General features: G+C 44.0%; 1 protein-coding gene across 5 annotated transcripts in view; it reads right to left on the bottom strand.

The window, feature by feature from the left end:
* SCUBE3 (signal peptide, CUB domain and EGF like domain containing 3) overlaps positions 1-19,943 on the bottom strand; it is a 3,541,316-nt gene that overhangs the window by 1,741,460 nt on the left and 1,779,913 nt on the right. For all 5 annotated transcript variants that reach the window (XM_044076569.1, XM_044076573.1, XM_044076571.1 and 2 more), the window contains exon 5: positions 18,309-18,425. In XM_044076569.1, the coding sequence (XP_043932504.1) occupies positions 18,309-18,425 (117 nt within the window). The remainder of the gene's footprint in view (positions 1-18,308; positions 18,426-19,943) is intronic.

Raw genomic sequence — 19,943 nt, 5'->3', positions numbered from 1 at the left:
TGCTCCAGTAAAGGTCTATATTAGAAAGACGAAACGTCAAAACAGCGAACACGCATAGATTGACCCCAAATGATCGAAGCTGCTAAACCTCGAACTGCCACAACAGCAATTTTTTTCCCAGGGAAAAAATTGCTGGGCTATTCTCAGGGGTTTGCTATTTCCTCCACTGTAGTGTGATCTCGGAGTCGGTACATTTAAGTATGGGGATTGTGGGGGGGGGGGGCAAAGCTCCCAACTTCATTTTGTGTTTAGATTTCTTTTTTTCTTTGTGTTGTGGCCATTCGAGGTTTAGCAGGTTTGATCATTTGGGGTCGATCTAAGTGCGTTAGCTGTAATGACATTTCGTCTTTCTAATATAGACCCCTCCAGTAATACTTGATAATGCTAGTTAAAGAATCTCACTGATTAAAAATAAGTGCTGTCAGGAGTAGGAAAAGCACAGTTGTGTGCACTTACCATAAATGTAGGTGTTCGAGTGTATTCACTGTTGCAGTTACCACATCTGGGTTTATCTGCTTGCAGCAGCCCTCAGTCGGCCTGATTAACAAAGTCTTGGGTCCTGCGTCGGTTGCTGTCTTTTCTTCCATGACGTCAGGTCAGGGGTATAAAACATGCAGCCGACGCCATTACATCAGTTTTTCTTGCACCAGATGACAGATACATATATAAAGGTTACACCTCCAACAAAAAAGCAAATACACCAAAAAGCTTTAAACATATTAAGCAAGAATAGAGGTATAGCCAATAGAAGTCAGGGGGTTGGAGGGAGGGTAACTAGGACTGCAACAGTGAATACACTCGAACATCTACATTTATGGTAAGTGTACACAACTGTACTATGTTCTTCGTGTTTCACTGCTGCAGTCATCACATTTGGGTAGATTCCCAAAGCTAAGGATGGGAGGAAGAAATTAGATAGCATTAGGACCAGCAATAAGGCCCTGCAAGACTGCAGTGGCAAATTCAGCCCTGGATTTAGAGAAAATTGGCAAATTGTAATGCTTGGTGAAGGTATCTACAGAACTCCAGGTAGCAGCTTCTAGGATGTCCCTGGTAGGGACACCTCTGAGAAAGGCTGTAGAGGTAGATGCAACTCTGGTAGAATGTCGTCTAATCCCCTGTGGGGTAGGCTTTCCATGGTGCTTATAGCAGAAATGAATGCAACGGCCTATCCACTTAGAAATGGTTTGCTTTGAAATGGCCTTCCCCTCTGCCCCTGCAGCAAATGCAACCAGCAGTTGTTCAGTTTTCCTGAGAGGTTTAGTCCTGTCCAAATAAAATATAAGTTGTCTGTGCACATCTAAAGAGTGCAGAATTCTCTCCCCTTTGTTCTGTGGATTAGAAAAGAAGGTTGGCAAATGAATGGACTGATTAAGGGCCACACTGGATACCACCTTCGGTATGAAGGAGGGATTGGTCCTGAGGGACACCCTATCCACATGAAAAATGATGAAAGGCTCCACTGCCATAAGGGCCTGTAATTCAGATACCCTTCTTGCTGAAGTGATTGCTAAAAGGAAGGCTGTTTTCCAAGAAAGGAAATTCAACTCTGCATTTGCAGCTGGCTCAAAAGGAGGTAGAGTGAGTTTTTCCAATACAAAGTTAAGGTCCCAGACTGGGGTAGGAGCTCTCCTGTGTGGTCTTAAGTTTATGGCCCCACAGAGGAACTGCTTCAGCAGCAGATGAGAGAAGAGGGGTGGTTCTGTGTTGTAATGAGCTGAAATGGCTGAGGCATGAATTTTGATGGAGGAAAAGGAAAGGCCCTTGTGCAGCATCTCAGTTAAGTATTGAAGAATCTGAGGTAAACTGGGCGCTGCTGTGTCCATCCCCTGTGTTTGGTTCCAGGAACAGAATCTTTTCCATTTTTCAGCGTAAGATTTTATAGTACTAGGCCTCCTTGCCTCCAAAATGACATCTAACACTTGCTTACTGAGGGATTGTAACGGAGAGATCAGGTAATTAGCCAGGCTGCCAGGTTCAGGGTTTGAGGTTGTGGGTGCAGAATCTGGCCCTCCTGCTGTGACAGCAGATCAGGGGTCTGAGGCAGGTGTCATGGTGCTAACAGTGACACACTGCACAAAAGGGAGTACCAGTGCTGGCGTGGCCAGTCTGATGCAATCAGTATTGTCCTTGGTTTGTCCTGTTTGATCTTTAGTGGTACCTTGGAGAGAAGAGGCAGAGGGGGAAAGGCATAAATGGATAGGTTTTTTCCTGGTGAAGGACAGGGCATCCACTTTCCAAGCTTATTTGTGGGGAGTCCTTGTGCAGAATTTTTTCAACTGATAGTTCTGGGGGGAGGCTATCTCTACAGGTCTATATCTGGGCTCCTCCATTTGTTTCTCAACATGTTGAATATCTTTGGTTCCAGTTTCCAATTGTGTGGGTCCATGAGATTTCTGCTTAGATCATCTTCCAGTGAGTTTAGCTTTCCTGGCAGGAATTGAGCCTGTAAGTGCACTTGGTAGCACAAGGCTGTGTTCCACAGAGCCATGGCTAGTCTGCAGAGAGGGTATGAGTGGGTTCCCCCCTGCTTGTTTATGTACCACATAACAGTGGTGTTGTCTGTATTTACCATTCATTGTCCTGGTCCCTGAAGGCAGTCAGAGCACTCTGTACAGCTACCATTTCTTTCTGACTGATGTGCAGGTGCATTTTATTTATTTTTATTTATTTATTTAAATTTGTTGACCGGGAGTGTCTGACTGGATGTAGGTCCATTTTCAGTGGAGGCCCGGGGAGAAAAGCTCCACAGTTAAAATATACAGACAGTTACGTTACATTGGATTTACATAGCGATTAACAATTTGATTAACATAGCAATTAATTACAAACATAAATTTGACTTGGGTTCCATTTGCCCTGAATGCACTTCCCTGCCAAGTGAGCCCCCCATGCATAGTCTGATGCGTCTGTTGTGAGGGTTTGGGTGGCAGGGGGTAGAGTGAATGGCAGTCCCTTGTTTTGGTGACAGGCCTCTGTCCACCAAAGGAACTCGATCTCTAGACATGGAATGACAAGAAGCATTACTTCTAGATCCTGAGAATGTCGACACCAAAGGCTTTTTAGATACCATTGTAGTTTCCTCATATGCAGTCTTGCATATGGAATTAGTAGAATGCAGGAGGCCATGAACCCCAGGGCTAGCAGTATTTTCCTTGCAGATAGCTCGGTCTTTGTGGCCAATAGTTTGAAGTAGGCTGTCAAATGAACTTGTTTTTCTGGCGTGAGAAAAGCCATCTGGGAAGTTGTGTTCAAACTTGCTCCCAGGAATACAATTTGTTGGCAGGGTACAAGATGTGATTTCTTTTTGTTTATAGTGTACCCCAGGGAAGTTAGCAATTTCTGTAAAAACGCCAGATGATTCAATAGGATGCCCTGGTTTTCTGCCTCAATTAGACAATAGTCCAGGTATGGATATATTTGAATATTTCTTTGCCTGCAAAATGCAATGACTGGAGTTAGGCACTTTGTGAACACCCTGGGCAAAGTAGATAAGCCAAAAGGCAGTGCAGAGAAAGTACAGTTTTGTACCTACCATAAATGTAGATGTCCGATAGGTATGCATCTGCAGTCATCACATATGGGTTGTCCTGCCTCAGGCAGCCCTTCGGTCGGCCGGATTCCAAAGTCTTGGTCCGGCGTCGGCTGATGTCGCCCTTTCCCCGACGTCAGAGCGCCTGGGGTATAAAAGCGTCAGCCGACGCCATCTTCCTCAGTTTTTCTTGCCCCAGATGCCAGGTGCCCTCTAAGGAAGGCTAATTTTGGAGAAATGCAAAAAATTCCAAACATGCACAGTAATACAAAACAAATACACCATAATAGATAACCCCAGCTAGCTATAAGAGGGATAAGTACCCAAGAAATACCACAAAGGGGATGGAGGGAGGGTAAACCTGACTGCAGATGCATACCTATCGGACATCTACATTTATGGTAGGTACAAAACTGTACTATGTCCTTCAAGGATGCATCTGCAGTCATCACATATGGGTAGAATACCATAGCCAATCTGGGGGTGGAGGATCTATGTACAGGATGGTGTAGCTAAAATGCCCTGCAGGACTGCCATAGCAAAGCCTGCACTGGATCTGGAATATAAAGGTAAATTGTAATGCTTGGAAAATGTATGCACGGAGCTCCATGTAGCAGCTTCTAGAATGTCCTTGGTAGCCACCCCTCTTAAGAAGGCTGTGGAGGTGACTGTGGCTCTGGTGGAATGAGGTCTAATGTTAGCTGGCACAGTTTTTCCCTGAAAGGAATAACAAAAATGAATGCAATTCCCTATCCATTTTGAAATTGTCTGTTTGGCAATTGCTTTTCCTTGTGCACCAGCAGCATATGCTACCAACAGCTGGTCAGTTTTTCTGTAGCTTTTAGTTCTGTCCAAGTAGTAGCGCAACTGTCTGTGTATGTCCAGGGTGTGCAGAAGTTTCTCCCCTTTGTTTTGTGGATTTGGAAAGAAAGTAGGCAGGTGAATAGCTTGGTTTAATGAGACCCTGGATACCACCTTTGGCATAAATGAAGGATTGGTTCTCAATGAGACTCTGTCCTGATGAAAAATAAGAAATGGCTGTACTGCCATGAGGGCCTGTAACTCAGATACTCATCTTGCTGAGGTTATGGCCAGAAGGAAGGCAGTCTTCCAAGACAGGAACTGTAGTTCCGCAGATGCTGCTGGTTCAAAGGGAGGCAGAGTTAGTTTTTCCAACACGAAGTTAAGGTCCCAAGTAGGCACTGGAGGTTTCCTTGGAGGATTGATGTTTTTAATTCCTCTTAGAAACTGTCTTAGAAGAGGATGAGAAAAGACAGGTGGGTCAGTATTGTACTCTGCTGAAATTGCTGAAACATGAATTTTAATGGAAGAGTAAGACAGGCCATTGTGGAGCATTTCCGCCAAGTATTCCAGGATATGTGCCATGTTCATCACTGTCGCATCTAGGCCCTTTGTGGTGCTCCAAGTGTGAAATCTTTTCCATTTTGCTGAAAATGCCTTTCTTGTGGAAGGTCGGCGAGCTTCCATGATGATATCCTTCACTCTCTTGGATATCTTATCCTGAGGAGGAGTCAAGGTATTTTCCAGGCTGTTAGTTGCAAGGTTTTCAGGTTGGAATGCAGACTTTTGTAATTGTGCTGTGTCAGGAGAAGTGGCCATTGAGGAAGAGGCCATGGTTTCGTGTGTGACATGCTCTTTAACAGTGGGTATACCAGTGCTGTCTCGGCCAGTCCGGAGCTATCAGGATCACTTTTGGCTGCTCTGTCCTGATCTTCAGTAAGACCTTGGTCAATAATGGAAGAGGTGGAAATGCATACACTGTTAGAGTTCTCCAGCTGAAAGAGAGGGTGTCCACTTTCCATGCTTGTGGGTGGTATGTCCTTGAGCAGAATTTCTTCAGCTGATGATTGTGGGGGGAGGCAAAAAGATCTATGTCCGGCCTTCCCCATGATAGTGTTATCTGTAGGAAGATGTCTGGGTGCAGCTTCCATTCGTGTGCATCCATGATATTTCTGCTTAAGCTGTCCGCCAATATATTGTCTTTTCCTGGCACAAACTGGGATTGCAGCTCTATATTGAGTTTCAAGGAAAGTTCCCATAGAGTCATTGCCAGTCTGCAAAGAGTGTAGGAATGGGTGCCTCCTTGCTTGTTTATGTACCACATGACTGTGGTGTTGTCTGTCCGTATTAGCAGGTGGCCTTGATGCAGAAAGAGTTTGAAGGCCTCGATTGCATGTATCACTGCCAGCATTTCCTTTTGGTTTATGTGCATGCGTAGCTCCCTTTGTGACCATAGTCCTTGAATACATCTGCCCTCCATGTGTGCTCCCCAACCGTGGTCTGAAGCGTCTGTTGTAATGGTTTGGCTGGCTATTGGTTTGCTGAAGGGCAGACCTGTGTTTGACTGACTTGCTTGAGCCCACCACAGAAATTCCTTTTGGAGGCATGGAATGAGTGGGATCAAAGTTTCTAAGCTGTGACTGTGCTGAGTCCATAAACTCCTTGGGTACCATTGTAGTTTCCTCATATGCAGCCTTGCTTGTGGAATCAGAAGAATGCAAGATGCCGTGTAACCCAGGGCCTGCAGAATTTTCCTTGCAGTCAGCTGAGTTTGTCTTGTCAGATTCTTGAAGTAATCCGGTAGTTGTCTTTGTTTTTCTTCTGTGAGAAAAGCCATTTGGGTGGTTGTGTCTAGATCTGCACCCAGAAAAGTTATTCTTTGGGATGGAACAAGTCTTGATTTGTGAATGTTGACTGTATATCCCAAGGCCTGCAGTAGGTGGATGGCATAACTCAAGTCCTTTACCAAAGTTTGCTGGCTGTCCACTTGTATAAGGCAGTCGTCCAGATATGGGTATATTTGAATCACCTGAAGTCTGCAGTGTGCAATTACTGATGCCAGGCATTTTGTGAATACTCTGAGCGCAGTAGATAAGCCAAAAGGCAATGCTGAGAATTGATAATGCTCTGAACCTGCAAGAAATCTGAGGTGTCTTCTGCAACTTTGTCTGATAGGGACATGCAGGTATGCCTCCTTGAGGTCTAGAGTCACCAGCCAAGACCCCTTGCCCAGCATGGGAAGGAGTTGCTGTAAAGTCAGCATTTTGAATTTTGGCACAATGAGATAAGTATTCAGTGCGGACAAGTCGAGAATAGGCCTCCATTGATTTTCTTTTCTTGGAACAAGGAATAGTCTGGAATAAAATCCTTGGCCTTGTTCTGAAAGAGGAACCTTTTCTATAGCTTTCATTTGCATTAAGTTGGAGATTTGTTTCAAAGCCTCTGCCCTTTGATTTGGTGGCAGGTCTGGCATGCCTTTTCTTTTTGGCAATGTGTGAAAATGGAACCTGTATCCTTTGTCTATTATTTGCAGTGTCCATTTGTCTCTTGTAATACTGTATCAATTTTCTGAGAATAAAGAAAGCTTTCCGCCCAAAGGTGCTTCTAATTGAGCCCTGGTTGGCGGAGTCCAAGCAAAGTCATTGAGTCTGTCCTTGTGCAGTAGTTGTAGGTCCTGCACTACCTCTCTGGTTGGGAGGCTGCCATTGACGCCCTCTGTAGGAGCCTCTAGCTTGCCCTCTACCTCTGGCATGACTGTTCTTGCCTCTCTGAAATCTTTCTGTGTCCAGAAAGGACCAATTCTTGGTAGGCCAATTTCTGCTGAATCTTGGTGGTTGAACTTGTAGAAAATCTTTAACTGTTTGTACAGATTTTGCCTTTTCCTCAAATTTCTTTAAGACCTCCTGAGCAGTGGAGCCAAATAACTTTTGCTTCTCCAGTGGAGCATCCAGAAGCTTAGCTTTAACATGGTCTGGCAGAGACTGTTCCTTCAGCCAAGCATGCCTGCGTATGACTGCACCTGTCATAGCAGACCTACATGAAGCTTCCAATGCATCATAACCACACTGCAAAAAATGGTTGCTAACCTGCTGGGAGTTATGTACCAGATCCTGAAGTGATTTGCGATCTAGGGGTTCAGGTGAAGACAGTTTCTTATGCAATTCATCTAACAAATGCTCTTGGTACTGTATCATATGAAATTGACAATTTAATGCCCTCATAGAAAGAGTAGCAGAAGTATACACTTTTTTACCCCATCTCTCTAAAGCCCTGGACTCCCTTTCAGAGGGGAGTGGATTTTTTGTAGTGGCAGCTGCAACCCCTTTAGGGCCCTGGGAAATAGTTTCTGGATCAGCAGAGTGGGCCTTGTAAAGAAAATGATGCGAGTCTGGGACCCTGTAGTACCTATCGGGTTTGACAGGGGCCGGAGGAAGAGTGTCCGGGGTTATGCTAGACTCAGAGTACACATCATCAATGACATTCAAAACAGGAGGAATAGCCAAAGGTCTATGCTGAGGTAAATGCAGAAAAGTTCTTAATCTTTTCCTGGAATCAGAGAATTCCTGGCCCTGCCATTTGAAATGCTCTCTCATAGTGTGAAGGGTCTCCCCGAAGGACAGTTCTTCAGGAGGGGAGGCCGAGGGGATAGATTCCTCTGCATCAGAATCCTCGTAGGCCGAAAAAACTCCTCCTGGTAGTCCGAGAGAGCAGAGCCATCAGAGGCCTCATCTGAGGAGTGGGGATCAGAGGGCTCAACCCTGGGCCTTTTGTCTAGAGGAGGTTGAGAGCCCCTAATTAAGGAAATAAGGTCCTCTGCTAAAGTTAGAATCTGTGAATTTGTAGTGATTTCCTGAGGAATAACCCTGGGAGGCATAGCTTTTGTGTGTTTAGCAGCTTTAGCCCTGGTGAAAGCCTTTATGGACATGGATGCAGGAGGCCTGGCTGCACCACTTGCTGGTGTAGTTTTGTCTAGAGGAATGGTGTCGGAAGTTGCCAAGACACCAGTTTCAGAAGGAAATTCAATAACCGACTCAGCAGGGGCCTCCGGGGCCGAGGTTGTCGGTTGAGCGGTTTCGGGGGTCGGAAGTACCAAGGACTCTGTTTCAGCCGAGACCAAGACACTCGAGGTAGGCCTGGCCGTGGTTTCAGCCGAAACCGCGGCCCGCGTGTGTCGCTCCTTGTCCTACCGTTTCTTTGTTAAAGGTGAAGTCGGAGTCTCCGACGGCATATTGTACGAAAAACTAGCCCCAAAAAATTCCTCTGCAAACTCCGCCCGACGTCTAAGAGTGCGTCGGTTGAAGGAAGCACAGGCTGAACAAGCCGAGACGTCGTGGTCTGGGCCTAGGCAGGGGAGGCAGTAAGAGTGGAAATCCTTATGAGGTATTTGTTTCCCACAAGTTAAGCAATTATTAACTTTATCTGACATCGGCTGAGGCAAGAAAGAGTCCCCAATGGGGTACTTAGCTTTTGAAGTCTTCGTAGCTGAATTACAGGAGCTGGCCGACCGGCACTTGCGAACTGCTTCTGCTTCGGGCACCACGCGGCAAGAAAGACTGAGGAAGATGGCGTCAGCTGACGCTTTTATACCCCAGGCGCTCTGACGTCGGGGAAAGGGCGACATCAGCTGACGCCGGACCCAGACTTTGGAATCCGGCCGACCGAAGGGCTGCCTGAGGCAGGACAACCCATATGTGATGACTGCAGATGCATCCTTGAAGGACATCTGATAGTGCCTGCATCCTGCTTTGAAACATAGGTATCTTCTGCAAGATTCCCTTATTGGGATGTGCAGGTAGGCTTTCTTTAAATCCAGTGTTGCCAACCAGGCATCTTTGCCTAGCATAGGAAGCAGTTGGTGAAGAGTTAACATCTTGAATTTTGGAATCACCAAAAATGTGTTTAGGATAGACAGGTCCAGTATAGGACGCCAGGAGATGTCTTTTTTGGGTACCAGGAAAATTCTTGAGTAGAAACCTTGCCCCCGTTCCTCTTCTGGGACAGGTTGAATAGCCCTTATGCTTAAAAGAGCAAGAATTTGCTTTTGAGCCTCTGCCCACTGACTTGGGGGTAGGTCTGGCCAACCATTTGGGGTTGGAAAGGAGTTAAAGTGGAATCTGTATCCTTCGTAAACTATATTTAAAACCCATTTGTCCTGGGTAACGAGTTCCCAATTTTTTGCCTGTCAAGCAATCTTTCCCCCTAAGGGAACAGTCAGTTGTGCAGGGCTTGGAAGATTTAAAGTTAAGTCATTGAGACAGTTTACCACTCCCTGCTTTGGAAGTGGGGGCCCCCCACTGCTTAGCCCCGTGAGTACCTTGGGACTGAAGCCTGGGTGTTCTGCTGGTTCTGGGTTTGGACTGAGAAGGCCTGGAAGAGGCAGGAAAGGACCAATTTTTAGAAGGCCAATGCCTACTAAATCTGGGAGGCTGTACTTGCAGGAAATCTTTAACAGTTTGCATAGATTTAGCTTTTTCCTCCATCTTTTCAAGTACTACTTCTGCTTTGTTGCCAAACAGGCGGTCTTGGCTTAAGGGAGAATCCAGCAATTTAGCTTTAACATGATCTGGCAAAGATTGCTCCTTAAGCCAAGCATGCCTTCTAAGTAAAGACCCAGTTGACAGCAGCCCTGCAAGATGCCGCTAGTGAATCAAAACTACATTGCAAAGTATGTTTTCCAACTTGTTCAGCACAATGCATTAAATCCTGTAAATCTTTATTTTCAGTAAAGTCAAGAATCAACGTCAATTTCTGTTTCAGCAATCCAATAATACGCTGCTGATACTTCAACATATGAGACTGGCAGTTTAAGACGCTAATGGCCAAGGTTGCAGAAGTGCATACCTTCTTACCCCATCTATCCAGCACCCTGGAATCTCTATCAGAGGGGGTAGGAGTTTTGGCAGTAGTAGCCTTAATGCCCTTGGGTCCTTGTGAAATGGTCTTAGGATCCACAGTAGGATTTTTAAAAAGGAACATGTGAGAGTCAGGAACCCTGTAATATCCATCAGGTTTTCTGGGAGCAGGAGGCAAAGAATCAGGGGCCAATCTAGATTCTGAAAAGGCATCATCAACAATGTCCAGTACAGGGGGGATAGCTAAAGGCCTGTGTTGGGGCAGGAGTAAGAAATCCCTAAGCCTCAAAGAGTCAGAGTAATCCTGGCTTTCCCAGCAAAAATGCTCCCTAAGAGTATGCAAGGTTTCACCAAAAGAGAAATCCTCTGGAGGGGAAGCAGAGGGAATAGAGTCCTCTGCATCAGAATCCTCACGGGTAGATAAGGGTAAATCCTGGTCATCAGAGGAAACGGAAATTTCAGAATCCTCATCAGAAGAACCATAAGCAAACTCAGTCCTAGGTCTCTTAGAGGGGGAAGGTTGGCTTCCCCTGACCAAAGTAATAAGGTATTCAGCCATTCTTATCATTTGTTTTTTAGGCATAGAGGCCTGACCATGCAGTCTGGGCATCGGTTTTCTAAGCATGGATCGAGTTTTAGGCCTTGAAGAAGAACATGGCGTTGGTTTAATATGCAAGTCAGTAGGCCTGAATACACCCTCAGAAGCTGGTGCCTGCACAGCGGCTCCGGACACATCCAAGGTAGAGACATCCGCAGGTTCCACAGTTGAAGCATCTCGTGGCATACTGGACTCCAAATGGGTCTCAGTAGAGGCCTGCGAATCTAAAGTAGCGGGTATCACAGGCTGCGAAAGTGCCTCACTGAGTACCAGTGAACTGGCGACTAGCTTAGGAGAAGCGTCGTCAGCAGCTTAGGACCTATGTGGTCTGTCTCTGTCTTTATCTTTGCATTTTTTCGGGATGTCAGTAGTCGGGTGGCATACTGAAGCCATATAGTACAGTTGTGTACACTTACCATAAATGTAGATGTTCGAGTGTATTCACAGTTGCAGTCATTACATTTGGATTATCTGCTTGCAGTAGCCCTCAGTCGGCCTGATTAACAGAGTTTTGGGTCCTGCGTTGGTTGCTGTCCTTTCTTCCATGACATCAGGTCGTCAGGGGTATAAAACATGCAACCGATGCCATTACATCAGTTTTTTTTGCCCCATATGTCAGGTGCCCACCTAGTGGGAAGCAATTAAATCTATAATACAAGGATATACCTCCAACAAAAAAAACAAATACACCAAAAAACGTTTTGAGCATAGTGAGAGTAGAGGTATAGCCAAAAGAAGAAAGGGGGCTGGAGGGAGGGTAACCAGGACTGCAACAGTGAATACACTCGAACATCTACATTTATGGTAAGTGTACACAACTGTACTATGTTCTTCCTGTTTCACTGTTGCAGTCATTACATTTGGGTAGATTCCCAAAGCTAAGGTTGGGAGGAGGAATTTAAATAGAATTAGGACCAGCTATAAGGCCCTGCAAGACTGCAGTGGCAAAACCAGCTCTGGATGTAGAGAATATTTGCAAATGATCATGCTTGGTAAAGTATGTACAGAACTCCAGGTAGCAGCTTCTAGGATGTCCCTTGTAGGGACACCCCTGAGAAAGGCTGTAGAGGTAGATGCAGCCCTGGTTGAATGGGGTTTGATGCCCTGTGGGATAGGTTTTCCATGGTGCTTATAGCAGAAATGAATGCAGTGGCCTATCCATTTTGAAATGGTTTGCTTTGAAATAGCTTTCCCCTCTGCCCCTACAGCAAATGCCACCAGCAGTTGTTCAGATTTCCTTTGAGGTTTAGTCCTGTCCAAGTAGAATCTAGGTTGTCTGTGCACATCTAAGGAGTGCAGTATCCGTTCCCCTTTATTCTGTGGGTTAGGAAAGAAGGTAGGCAAATGAATGGACTGATTAAGAACCACACTGGATACCACTGTGGGCATGAAGGAGGGATTGGTTCTGAGGGACACCCTGTCCGCATGAAAGATGATGAAAGGCTCCACTGCCATAAGGGCCTGTAACTCAGATACCAGTCTTGTAGAAGTGATTGCTAAAAGGAAAGCTGTTTTCCAGGAAAGGAATTTTAAATCTGCAGTAGAAGCTGGCTCGAAAGGAGGAAGAGTGAGTTTCTCCAAAACAAAGTTAAGGTCCCAGGCTGGAGTTGGAGCCCTGCTCGGTGGCCTTAAATTTTTGGCCCCTCTGAGGAACTGCTTGAGCAGTGGGTGAGAGAAGAGGGGAGACTCTGTGCTATAATGAGCTGAAATGGCTGAGGCATGAATTTTGATGGAGGAAAAGGACAAGCCCTTATGAAGCATCTCAGTCAAATATTGTAGATTCTGAGGTAAACTGGGCACTGCTGTGCTCATCCCTTGAGATTGGTTTCAGGTACAAAATCTTTTCCATTTTGCAGCATAAGATTTTCTAGTACTAGGCCTCCTAGCCTCTAAAATGATATCCATCACTGATTTACTGAGGGGTAGTAAAGGAGAGATTAGGTAATTAGACAGGCTGCAAGATTCAGGGTTTGCAGCTGAGGGTGCAGAATCTGGTTCTCCTGCTGAGACAACAGGGAAGGAGTCTGAAGCAGGAGCCATGGGGCCAAGCGTGACACACTGCGCAGGAGGGGGTACCAGTGTTGGCCAGTCTGGTGCAATTAAAATCGTCCTTGGCTTGTCCTGTTTGATCTTTAGTAGTACCTTGGAGAGCAGAGGCAGAGGAGGAAAGGCATAAACTGATAGGTTTTTCCAGCTGAAGGATAGACCATCCACTTTCCAAGCTAGTTTGTGGGGAATCATTGTGCAAAATTTGTCCAACTGATGGTTCTGGGGGGAGGTAAGCAAGTATATTATCTGGGCTCCCTCATTTGCTTGCCAACATGTTGAAAATCCTTGGTTCCAGTTTCCACTCGTGTGGGTCCATGAGGTTTCTGCTTAGTCCATCTGCCAGTGTATTTAGTTTTCCTGGCAGGAACTGAGCTCTTAGATTGACTTGGTAGCTCAAGGCTGTGTTCCACAATGCCATGGCTAGTCAGCAGAGGGGGTAATAGTGTGTACCTCACTGCTTGTTTATGTACCACATGACCGTGATGTTGTCCATCTTTACCATTAGTTGTCCTGGAAGAATGTGGTCCTTGAAGGCTGTCAGAGCATTCTGTACAACTAACATTTCTTTTTGATTTATGTGTAGGTGCATTTGACTTGGGTTCCATTTGCCCTGAGTGCACCTCCCTGCCAGGTGTGCCCCTCATGCATAGTCTGATGCATCTGTTGTTAAGGTTTGGGTGGCAGGGGGTAGTGTAAATGTTAGTCCCTTGTTTTGGTGGCAGGCCTCTGCCCCCCACAGGAACTCTAGGCGTAGGAAAGGTATGACAGGAATCATAGCTTCTAGATCCTGTGAATGTTGACACCATAGGCTTTTGAGACATCATTGCAGTTTCCTCATATGCGGTCTTGCATATCGAATTAGAAGAATGCAGGAGGCCATGAACCCCAAGGCTTGCAGTATTTGTCTTGCAGATAACTGGGTTTTTGTGGCGACTTGTTTGAATTAGGTTGTCAAATGAGTCCATTTCTCTGGCGTGAGGAAAGCCATCTGGGAAGTTGTATTCAAGCTTGCTCCCAGGAAAATAATTTGTTGACAGGGTACCAAGTGTGATTTCTTTTCATTTATGGTGCACCCCAGACAAGTCAGTACCCTTTGAACAAAGGCCAGATGATTCAAAAGTATGTCCTGACTTTCTGCCTGAATTAGACAATCGTCCAGGTATGGATATATTTGAATATTTCTTTGCCTGCAGAATGCAATGACTGGAGCTAGGCACTTTGTGAATACCCTGGGCACAGTAGATAAGTCAAAGGGCAGTGCAGAGAACTGATAGTGCATGTAGCCTTCTTTGAAGCACAGGTATCTTCTGCAAGACTCCCCGATAGGGATGTGCAGGTATGCTTCTTTTAAGTCTAGTGTTGCCAACCATGCATCTTTGCCTAGGAAAGGAAGCAGCTGGTGAAGAGTCAGCATCTTGAATTTTGGAATCACTAGAAAGGTATCTAGAGTAGAAGGGTCCAGGATAGGACGCCATGTATTGCCTTTTCTGGGTATCAGAAAAAATCTCGAACAGAAACCTTGTCCCTTTTCCTCTTCTGGTAGCAACTAAAAAGCCCCCATGCTTAAGAAAGAGAGTACTTGACTTTGGGCCTCTGTCCACTGATTTGGGTGTAGGACTGGCCACCTGCTTGGTGTTGGTAAGGTGTGGAAGTGAAATCTGTATCCTCATGACACTATATTTAAAACCCATTTGTCCTGGATAATGGGTTCCCAGTTTTTGGCCTGCAGACCAATCTTTCCACCTAAAGGAGCATTCAGTTGGGAAGTGCTTGGAAGTTTTAAAAGCAAGTCATTGAGACAGTTTTCCATAGGGGGAGTCTTACTACTCCCTGATTTGGGTGCGGAAACCCCCCACTGCTTAGTCTTGTGTGTCCCCTGGGACTGAAACCTGGGGTTTGAGAAGACCTGGAAGGGGCTGGAAAGGACCAGTTCTTAGAAGGCCAGTGCCTACTAAATCTAGTAGGCTGAACTTGTAAGAAATCTTTAACAGTTTGCATATATTTAGCTTTATCTTCCATGTTTTTAAGAACTTCCTCAGCCTTGTTGCCTAACAGGCGGTCCTGATTTTAGGGAGCATCCAACAATTTAGCTTTAACATGATCAGGCAAAAATTGCTCCTTAAGCCAAGCATGTCTTCTGAGCACAGACGCAGTAACAGCAGCCCTGCAAGAGGCCTCTAATGAATCAAATCCACATTGCAAAGTATGTTTTCCAACCTGTTCAGCAGAATGCATTAAATCCTGTAATTCTTTATTTTCTGCACAGTCAGGAATCAACATCATTTTCTGTTTAAGCAATCCAATAACATGTTGCTGATACTTTAACATATGAAACTGGAAGTTTAAAGCCCTAATGGCTAAGGTTGCAGAAGTGTGCACCTTCTTACCCCATCTATCCAGCGCCCTGGAGTCTCTATCAGAAGGAGTAGGATTTTTAGCAGTAGAAGCCTTAATGCCCTTGGGTCCCTGTGAAATAGTCCCTGGATCCGCAATAGGATTTTTAAAAGGAACTTGTGTTGAATATCTGTCAGGTTTTCTGGGAGCAGGAGGCAAAGAATCAGGGGCCAAACTAGATTCCGAAAAAGCATCATCAACAATGTCTAGTACAGGAGGAATAGCTAAAGGCCTATGCTGAGGCAGGAGTAAAAAATCCCTAAGCCTCTTTTTTGAATCAGAAAAATCCTGGCTTTCCCAGTGGAAATGCTCCCTTAGAGTATGTAAGGTTTCACCAAAAGAAAAATCCTCTGGAGGGGAAACAGAGGGAATAGAGTCCTCTGCATCAGAATCCTCATAAGTAGATAAGGGCAAATCCAGATCATCAAAAGAATCAGAAAAATCAGAATCCTGGTCAGAAGATTCATAAACAACTTCAGTCCTAGGTCTCTTAGAAGGGGGAGGTTGGCTTCCCCTGATTAGAGTTATAAGATCTTCAGCCATTCTTATCATTTGTTTTTTAGGCACAGAGGCCTGAGCATGCAGCCTGGGTGTCGTTTTTTTAGGCATGGTTCGAGATTTAGGCCTAAATGAAGAATGAGGCGTCGGTTTAATATGCAAGTCTATAGACCTGAATACACCCTCAGAAGCCAGTGCCTGCACAGCGTCTCCGGACCCATCCAAGGTAGAGACATCTGCAGGTTCCATAGTTGAAGCATCTCACGGCATACGTGATGGGTCTCAGTAGAGGCTTGCAAATCAGAAGTAGCGGGTATCAGGGGCTGAGAAAGCACCTCACTGAGTACCGGCGAACTGGCGACTGGCTTAGGAGAAGCGTCATCGGCAGTTTTGGATCTCGGCGGCCTGTCTCAGTCTTTATCTCTGCATTTTTTTGGAATCCCGGTAGTTGGATGGCTAACCGACATTTCCTGGATAATTAAACCGAGAACCAAAATATTTAGAGGCAAAAATATACAGACGACGGATAGTGCGCTGATTAAATAAAGCACAAAACTGACAGCACAGTACATCGTGGTCATGGCACAGGCAAGGAATACAGTACAAATGAAAATCTTTATGAGGTATTTGCTTTCCACAAGAAATACAATTATTGACTTTTACTGACATCGGTTTAGAGCAAGAAAAAGTTTCCCCAACAGGGACTGATGTAATGGCATCAACTGCATGCTTTATACCCCTGACTACCTGATGTCATGAAAGATGGGACAGCAACCAACGCAGGACCCAAGACGTTGTTAATCAGGCCGAATGAGGGCTACTGCAAGCATATAATCCAAATGTGATGACTGCAACAGTGAAACATGAAGAACATCATATGTATTAGTTGATGGAAGGAAATTGTATGTCTTCATGAGTATGTATCCACAACAACAATAACTCTGTTTGTTACTATAAAAGGTCAATATATGCAACATAGGGAGTCCAGCAGCCAGCACTGGTAAAGCTGCAATATGGACTGAGCATGCACTAAGCAAAGTTAAAAGACTGACAGTTAATGGGATACTGCAGAGTTTAACTCAGTAAAAGCCAATGACGAGGACTCGAACATCACAGAATTTTTTACTTTCTTAATGTTAACCTCTGTGCTAGCTATCCTTGTGCCATGTGCTGTTCCCCAAGCTGGTTCTTCTTCACACTTTTTACACTGTAGCAAACTGTTTGCTGCATACAGGTGTGATAAGTGGTTTGTTACACAAGCAATAATGCCTGACAAGTTAGATATTACCAGGGAATTAATGCATGCCCTGGGGTGTTTGAGGCATAACACTTCCGGTGCCCCTGGAAGGGCATTAACTGCCTGAAAACACCCGCCTTGAAGGGCATTATTATGCTTAGAGAATGGGCTGCTTATTAAACTGTTTTGTATTTGTTTGCTTGTATTACTATATACTTTTTTAGTATTTCTGATGTGAAACAGCTCCTCTACTTAATGTTTCAAACTTACTGTAGCATATGTAACTGCTGTTGGAAGAAGCATTTTACATTAAAAATGTAAGTTATGCAAGTATTTTACGTCCACACACACACACACGTGAGCAAGTGCCCAGGATACCTAGTTCAAAGTGGAGAACCACAATGGGAAAAAAAAAACATGAAAATGTATTCAAAACTAAGAAAAAAAGGCCACTTGAGAAATGATTTTCATGTAATGCTCGACTGCAATAACTTGTACGAAATGCAGAGAAGACTTAATATTCACAGCAGAGCAAGGTGACTTTCACTAGTACAGATTAGTACCAAGTAAAAGAGGTAAGGAACCTGCTGCAAGAACATCTGTAGATGACATAATAAATTAAAAGGTAACAAAACAGGACACCTGCAGCTTGTCATTATATTTGATAATGTTTTTCAATGATCAGTTTTCAGTACACAAGTTCAAAGCCTTGAAAGGTATTCAGAGAATTTGTCACCAAAATATACAGGATGAAAAACCCTAATACCAACCCAGTCATCCCATCTATGTTTAAAAGAAATAATTGAGCCTGACTTCCTAATTTTTAGCAGAATATTATTCCACCAACAAGGAAGCCTTCCAAAAACGGATTAAACCATCCAGCAATCTTACCAGATTTACAATCAGTCACAAGATCTTTATTCCTGGTATTAAATGAATGACAACCTACTAACAGCCATATCGCCAAAATTAAATTCTTTAAAACATTTATATACATGAATCAAATTTCCACACATCAACCTAGATTTAGCAGTGTGCACGTACACTGTGAAGAAGGAAACATATTACAGCCATGTCCCCATTTGAACATGTCTCCTCCTATTTAGTCAGGGTACATTTAGAGCTGCCTCTGGCATGCTGCTGGATAATGCAGTGTTAGCTAACCTGCCAACATGACATTTGAACTAGTACAAAGCATCTTTCCATGAAATACCAGGCAGACTCCTCTGAATCCTTACTTGTTGCTGTTGATACACATGACTGGATTTTCCAGACTGCAATGACAGTGACAATCAAGGGACATTCTTTTTTTTAAGAAAAGATTTCACTCTTAGCTTGTTGACCTACCTATGCAAGTCTTCCCATCAGAGTGCAGGGCAAACTTCATGTGACAGCCACACTTTGGGCCCTGTTCTGTATCATCACACGTGTGTTGGCAACCTCCGTTTCCGTAGTTGCAGGTCACTTTTGAGAATGCAAGCCAAAGGGGGGAAAAAAGAAAATTTTACTTTATGTATATATCTCAGCCAAGCACACAAACACATGCACATGCATCCACACGCACCACAAAGAGCTACTTATGGCCACACTAAACATATTTCAGCAGCATTTTATTTTTAAACCAGGTGCCCTAACTATAAGTGTACATGCTCTAACCTTTGTCTTAAGGTGCAAGAACATATAACTGAAATTCTACTATTAAGAAAAGTTTTCTTAAAGTTGTATGAAATATTAATTTTTGCATTCAAAATATTCATACATATGCAAGCATGCTCATTAATTTACAACTTAAAATTAACTCAGTATATTCTTTACTGGTGTCACTTCTCAGCAATAGACAGCAAAGGATTTTGTTTGACTAATAGCATTTTGCAGCATGTTTACTTCTTATGTAGATAGCAAGGAGTTTACAACAATGTATACTTCTAGAAAACATTATTACAGCATCTGTGCCCTTATTCGGATCTACTTTTCAATCCAGAAATACCAAAATGCCGAAACACATAATATCGAGACCAAAATAATGAAAATTCACTACCATGAAAGTTCATAAGATTGCACCTGAAAAGACTGAAGTACAGCTGTATTTTTATATGACGATATTTATGAAGTACAGATCGGTAAGTCTACCCTTTCCCCTCAGTGTAGTGCAATCTCGGAGTTGGTATATATAACTAGCAGGGGGTGTGGGGGTGCAGAGGGGCTTGCCTCTCTACATAAACGTTATTACTGTTTTTTGGGAATTTAATTTACTTTTATATAACTGTATCTGTTTTGTTTGTACTTTTCTACGTAAAATGAGTGTGTCTCTCATACTCTGTAGTACATTAATTTTCGTTATGGAAAGTTGCTTACGTGTTACGTTAGCTGTAGTGTCAAGTATTTCCTGGTTTGCTACTGAGGTTTGTAAGTTAAGATGAATACTTTTTTGAGGTGGATTAATTTATTTTATTTGATACAATTATAAGTGTTTAATGTTGAGCTTATCAGTGGGAAGGTAGATATAATTTTAGTTGTTTGGATATGTTGTGGGTATGGTTTTGTACTATTTGCTTTAGCAGTGTTTCGGGTGTTGGTTGCGTGGAGTGATTTGTGCAAGTTTTTTTTATGTGGTGAGGTTCGATTTTATGAGGTTCATTCTTTATTTTCATTGTTTCGATTTTTCACTATTTTGGTCTCGGTATTATATATGTCGGCATTTTGGTATTTCGGGATTGAAAAGTAGAGCCTCTTATTCAGCCAGTAAATAATATTAAATTACCCTTTTATGCAGGTCTGTTAGAAAAAGTATACTACACATTACATGTAGGAGCCAGATTTTTAGTGAGGCTGGTAGTGGACTTTCAATGTCCACTTCAAGTCATACAGCCATGTCTACTTAAAAGCACTCCTTAACTACCACACTACAAGTCCTTAAGCACCAAGCACTATTTATTACACACACATTCTCTCACCCCCTTCCTCTGACATACTAAGCCAGGA

This window comes from Protopterus annectens, chromosome 7.part0 (genome assembly GCF_019279795.1).
Source record: "Protopterus annectens isolate FY-2018-M chromosome 7.part0, PAN1.0, whole genome shotgun sequence".
Classification (NCBI taxonomy): domain Eukaryota; kingdom Metazoa; phylum Chordata; order Ceratodontiformes; family Protopteridae; genus Protopterus; species Protopterus annectens.
This window is presented reverse-complemented; position numbering and strand designations above follow the sequence as displayed.